Source organism: Vigna unguiculata, chromosome 10 (assembly GCF_037176805.1).
Source record: "Vigna unguiculata cultivar grain cowpea cultivar isolate G323 ecotype 2 chromosome 10, ASM3717680v1, whole genome shotgun sequence".
Classification (NCBI taxonomy): domain Eukaryota; kingdom Viridiplantae; phylum Streptophyta; class Magnoliopsida; order Fabales; family Fabaceae; genus Vigna; species Vigna unguiculata.
The window spans coordinates 31,385,477-31,391,809 of record NC_140801.1 but is presented as its reverse complement, the minus strand read 5'-3'; the positions used below and the strand labels follow the sequence as shown (position 1 = coordinate 31,391,809).

General features: G+C 26.8%; 1 protein-coding gene across 1 annotated transcript; it reads left to right on the top strand.

Moving 5' to 3' along the window:
* Positions 1-1,383: 1,383 nt before the first annotated feature.
* On the top strand, positions 1,384-5,623 carry LOC114165137 (aquaporin PIP1-2). Its single transcript, XM_028049803.2, has 4 exons — positions 1,384-1,813; positions 4,017-4,312; positions 4,398-4,538; positions 5,327-5,623. The coding sequence occupies exons 1-4, from the start codon at positions 1,480-1,482 to the stop codon at positions 5,417-5,419; spliced, it is 864 nt and encodes a 287-aa protein (XP_027905604.1). The 5' UTR covers positions 1,384-1,479; the 3' UTR covers positions 5,420-5,623.
* The last annotated feature ends 710 nt before the right edge of the window (positions 5,624-6,333 follow it).

The following is a 6,333-nucleotide window of genomic DNA, read 5'->3' as shown; positions in this document are numbered from 1 at the left end:
TAATATTTATATTGTTCGTCTCAATTTCAGACCAAATTTATTATTTATATAAATGTTATACTAATATTTTTTATTAAAAACGACTTTTTAACGTATTACTTTATTAATTACTTTTTTATTAAGTACTCATGTTTTTTTAATTTTTCTTAATAGAACAATATTGTCTCTTACTAATTTTAAACCAAAATTTCTATTGGTTTGAATGTTATACTATTTTTTTTATTATTAAAAATGGCTTAATAAAATGACTTTTACCACTAAATTTTAATATAAATATCAAATACTTAATTTTTGTTAAACTTTTATACTTAATTACTTTTAATTTTATAAAAAAGGGATTTTAATTATTAAAAAAAATTGGGACAAAATTGACTCAGATACACATACTTAGGTACTAAATTGAAACAAAAAAACATATATAGGGACTAAATCGAAATCAACACAATGACATCTGATAGTGATACTGACACGTGGCACTGACAATACCACTTGTCACACAGAAGGACTTGACACATGATATTTTTATTTATTTTTTTCAAAAAATCTTTAAAAAAAATTAAAAAATTAAAAAAAAATAAAAAAAAATAAAAAAAAAACCACAGACTGACACGTGGCATGTTGACTAACGGCGTTAGTCAACTCTGTCTGAAAGGGACTTAATTGAAACACTTTTTCAAAAGTTGAGATGCAATTGACACTTTTTTTAAATCGGATACCTATTTGACACCCTAGCCCAAACGGGGTACTATATGACTAATTATACCTCGAAAAAATTACGCAAACTAATTTACATTAATAATTGTTTAGGTATATAATTGATTAAAAAATATATTGATATTTTATTTAAATAAATTTGTGGAAAAATGATTTTAAAATAATTTAAATGTGCTTATATATATATATATATATAAATAACAGAAAATAACTTTGAAAAATAAATAAAGTATTAATTTTCAAATAAAAATAGTATATTAAAAGTATTTTACAAAATTACAATTACTATCTCACATGGACAACTTATTTTACAATTAATTTTTTTATAAAATTATTTAAAACCTAAGATTGAATCCGTGGCCAACATTAAATACATGATCTATGAATCTACTCTCCTACTTTTGAACTCCTAAAAAAAGTTGAAACCAAACACATTTGAAAGAATTTCGCAAGTTGAGAATGAAAAAAGGTACACTTTCCACCACAGTGACGGCAAGAGAAATGAATTTCTCTGGGTCCCCCTATTCCCTATGGTCCTTGGGCGGTGGGAGTGTCACCATAGTGCACAGTTTCATCATACACTCTTCTCGATTTTCCTTACAACTCACCACAACATTAACACACCCAACACACCCCACTCTATGTCCCCAATCTCACGCTACAAATACCCCTCTTCACACTCCGCCATTTGCGACCATTCCATTGCATTGACCAGAACCCCATTTTCTGAAGGGCCTCAAAGAAACGCTCTCACATTGGAAGAAGATGGAGGGAAAAGAAGAGGATGTGAGAGTTGGAGCAAACAGATATGGGGAGAGGCAACCGATAGGAACTTCTGCACAGGTGCAAGATGCCAAAGACTACAGAGAGCCACCCTCTGCGCCTCTCTTTGAGCCTGGAGAGTTGTCATCCTGGTCTTTCTATAGGGCTGGCATAGCAGAGTTTGTCGCCACCTTCTTGTTCCTTTACATTACAATCTTAACTGTCATGGGCGTAGCCAAATCCGACACCAAATGCTCCACTGTGGGGATCCAAGGCATTGCTTGGGCTTTTGGGGGGATGATCTTTGCTCTTGTTTACTGCACTGCCGGTATCTCAGGTGAAATGAAATCAGACAATGATTTATGTTGTTTTGTTATAACATTTTAATGTTTTTTAAGTAACAATTATGTGTTCGGTATGTCTACATATTAGAAATATTTGACTTTTCTAAACATGGTAAGAAAGAATGGGATATGATTCTTATGAAGCGAATGAGAAAATTGGTTATTCAAATTTGGATATATTTGTGTTGATTTTTTGTTTTCGCAAGAAGCCAGATTCATGAATTCCTCTGTCTGGAGGACTCAGATCTGAAAAATGAAATCTTAGAGGTGAAACAAAATAATTAATGTTTAGTGAAAGAGTGAAAATTACCAAAGTTCTTCAAATTTGAGAGTTTCTCTTATACTAGTTTCAGTCGAAATTTCAAAATACCATGTTTAGTTCATTTTTCTAAGCATATAAGTATAAATCCATTCAAACTTACCGAAATAATAATCATTAAGAAAAAAATAATCAAATTCTTATATCGTGTTTTGAAAATACACTTTAATATAAACAAATAATCTTTCCTAAACATGATTTTGTGTTGACGTAAAAATACAATTTTTAATTTTTTTTACAAAAATAAAATATACAACTTTAATTTTTATTTTTCGTAAAAGTTAAATATATGACTTTTTCTTTTCTTTTCTTTTTAAAATTTAAATTTTGTTTTTTAATTTTAATATTTACTTTTGTTTATAAAATTCGTGTTTTGAATTAATAAATTTTTATTCTTTTATTTATTTTACTTTTATAGAAGTCGTTTTTGACTTCTTTTTGTTTTTAATTTTTAAAATATTTTATACTATTTTAAATATTTGAATAAATATATATATATATATATATATATATATATATATATATTTATTTATTTTGAAATGTTTTCTTAATAATCTGGTTAGTTAAAATTTTCCAATTTTATATAAACATTTTTCTAGTTTGAGATATTTTTTAATAATTTAATGAATAGATTAAATTCAGGAACTTGATAGAAATCGTAACATGTACGACTTCTTCTCTTTCATATTTTAACTTTTAAACAAATATATTTTTTTGGTTTGAAATGTTTTCTTAAGTATTTGTCGAACGAATTTTTTAAATTTTTATTTGAACATATTCTATTTTGAGTTTTAATAATTTGATTAATAAATTGAATTGAATTTTTCTTTTTGAATTTTTAGTTTATTACTTTTTTTATTTGTATATAAACATATTCTTTTATTTCGAAGTCCTTTTGGATAATTTTATTGTTAAAATTAAATCTTTTTTATTATATATATATATATATATATATATATATATATATGTTTGTATATATGAATATTTTAAAAATATTATTTTTAAATTTAATTTATTAATTAAAATATAAAAATCATTTGAAAATAAAAGAAATTTTGTCTAAAATTTAAACAATTTTTTTTTAAAATTAATAATTATTAAAAAAAAAGGATCATACGACTTCATTAAAAAATTATAAAGAAATAAAGTTCATGTATTTCAATAAAATCATATCTAAATGTATAAGGGAGTGTTTTGCGAATACCACTTTACTCTTCTTGCTTCCAAAACACAATTTAAGTATAACATTTTTGAAATTTACCTATTTCAATAAATTAATATATATATATATATATATATATGTATATATAAACATTAACTTTCTCGTAGTAAATAATAAATACATAAAATGTTGTCAAATTTTGCGATAAAGTTTTGGCATGATCAAGTGATGTGTAGGAAAATATAACATGAAGGAATACATTTCCATATCCTCGGAAAGCAATAATGTTTAGATGTTTTAATTTTAAACTATCATGCCGAAGACATTCAACAACTCAATTAAATTGATGACAAAGCTAAGCTCACTAAAGGCAAGTTACATGTATTATGATTCTATTGGGCTTGGTTAAAAGTCGATTATGATTTTTCTCTTTATCCTTCTCTCCTCATTATATATAAAGGTACCAATGTTTAACTACTAATATCAATAATGAAGAATATTATGGATAGAAAAATAATTTTAAAATGATATTTTTTAAATAATTTAAAATAATATATTTTAAATAATTTTTCAATTTTTTATTTTTGTGTATTTTAAAATTATTTAAAATTTAAAACTATAAGAAAAAAAATGTTAAAATTTAATTACCTAAATATTATGGTCCTGGTGGACAATGTGAAATTTGGTAATGTCTTATGTGAATTTGGTAATGCAGGGGGTCATATTAACCCAGCAGTGACATTTGGGCTGTTCTTGGCACGCAAACTCTCTCTGACAAGAGCGATATTTTACATAATTATGCAGTGCCTGGGAGCTATCTGCGGGGCAGGTGTAGTTAAGGGTTTTCAGCCAAACCTGTACGAGAGGCTGGGTGGTGGTGCCAATTCAATCGCTCTAGGCTACAGCAAAAGGTCTGGCCTGGGAGCAGAGATTCTTGGTACATTTGTGCTTGTTTACACTGTCTTCTCTGCCACCGATGCAAAGAGAAATGCTAGAGACTCCCATGTTCCAGTAAGCAAAACTTTTCCCTTCTTTGCACCTTCTTAGTTTTTGTCTTCTCATCGTCAATCTAATAATATAAATATGAATGGATTAGATATTGGCACCGTTGCCTATTGGTTTTGCTGTCTTTCTGGTGCACTTGGCTACAATTCCTGTTACAGGGACTGGCATCAACCCTGCTAGAAGTCTTGGTGCAGCCCTTGTATACAACAAGGACACAATTTGGGATGAACATGTAAGTTACCTTCACATTTTTTTTTTTTAAATAACCCTATTTTCTCTTTAGCGACAAAAAAATTAACGAATTAGAGATTAAATTTAATGACATAAACCTTTAATTTTCAATAATTTTTTTTCTCTCTGTACATTTCTTGGTTGAAATTGCACTTGTAATATAAATCCGTTTTTTTTCTTCCCTATAGACACAAAAAATATTAGTGACAAAAACTATCACATCATTCGTGTAAATAATATTGAACTCAAATTTTTAACTAATATTCGAGTTAAAGGGATGGAAAACAAAACATACGTTAAATTGACGAAGGACTTAAATAATATTAAAATTAAAAAAAAAATAATTTGAAAAATAAAAGATTAAATTTATCTAAAATTTTAAAATAAACTAATTTCAAAATTTATTTAAAATTAAGAAGAAGAACATATTTAACTCGAAATTTAATTAATACATATTTAATATCCTTGCCTTCTTAATTACTGCGTCCCTTTTTGGTTATAAGTTGTACTATGTTAACTGCTCTTTAATTATACGTAGGAGTATTCTTGAAAATGGATTAAAAAAGCTAAAATAGCATTCATTTTGACAGAAAAGAACCTAGAAATAATATTATTTTATAATTAGGGGAGGATTCCTTTCATCAGTATTAAGGCTACAAATTTTAATGATTTTTTTTCTTTCAAAGTTATGTATAAAATATTGCATTACTAATTTTTATTTTTCCTTTTTGGAGACTACATATTTAAAAAATGGTTTAAAATTTTCCAAATTGTACCGTTGTGGTGCAGTGGATTTTTTGGGTTGGGCCTTTCATTGGAGCAGCACTTGCAGCTTTGTACCATCAGGTAGTGATCAGGGCCATTCCCTTCTCGTCCAAGTGATGCAACTCTGAGGGTAAATTGAAGCACTGCCTCAAAAATAAAAAGTAGTAATTGCCATGTAAAACATGTTTCTATCCCTTCTGCTAATGATTTATCACTACTATTGTTAATTTATGTATAATTTATCTGTTCAAATCTCATGTATTCGGATACGCAAAATAACTTGTTGAAACAGTGGTATGGTATGCATGGTTCATTTCTCTATATTTTAAGAGCTTCTCTGCACAAAGCATATATAAACTGTGTGTTGTGCTAAATCATATCATTATATATATATATATATATATATATATATATATATATATGTATATATTTATGTATATATATATATATATATGTATATATATATGTATACATATATATATATGTATATATATATATAAATACATATATATATATATATATATATATATATATATATATATATATATATATATATATCTTGGTACTAGGCACGACATTCATTCACATTACTTTTGGTTGACAAAATTCACTATCGTACTAAAAATAAGGTAGATATTAATTTTTTAGGTATATAAATATATCTTTATACTATTCGACAGTTACGTTATGATGTTGAATATTCAACCCTCTTTGAACTTTTTGAGACAAAATAGGTGCTTAAGTCTGATTTGTTGGATAGTTGATTGAGCAAACTAAAAATCTTCATGTATATTTTGAATATAAATTATTTTTTAATATTGAAATAAACTATATAACTGAATTTCAATAAATTGGTGGTGGGAAAATGTTAAGTCTGGAAATGAAAATATCAACTAAACTCAAATGCATAAATTAGATTATCGGACGTTACTGTTAACAATTGGTGCCCGCCTTTGTTTTATACTTTTTGGTCTATAATAGAGATGGCAAATAAACCCGTCCCCGTGGGTATTGTCCGAACCCGTCCCCGT

What these genes read in the sequence shown, in the direction of transcription:
- LOC114165137 (XM_028049803.2), top strand. Translation starts at nt 1,480, where the DNA reads ATGGAGGGAAAAGAAGAGGATGTGAGAGTTGGAGCAAACAGATATGGG. An exon ending in CTGCACTGCCGGTATCTCAG is followed by an intron (nt 1,814 to 4,016) that starts GTGAAATGAAAT and finishes TTGGTAATGCAG; the next exon opens with GGGGTCATATTAACCCAGCA. An exon ending in CTAGAGACTCCCATGTTCCA is followed by an intron (nt 4,313 to 4,397) that starts GTAAGCAAAACT and finishes TGAATGGATTAG; the next exon opens with ATATTGGCACCGTTGCCTAT.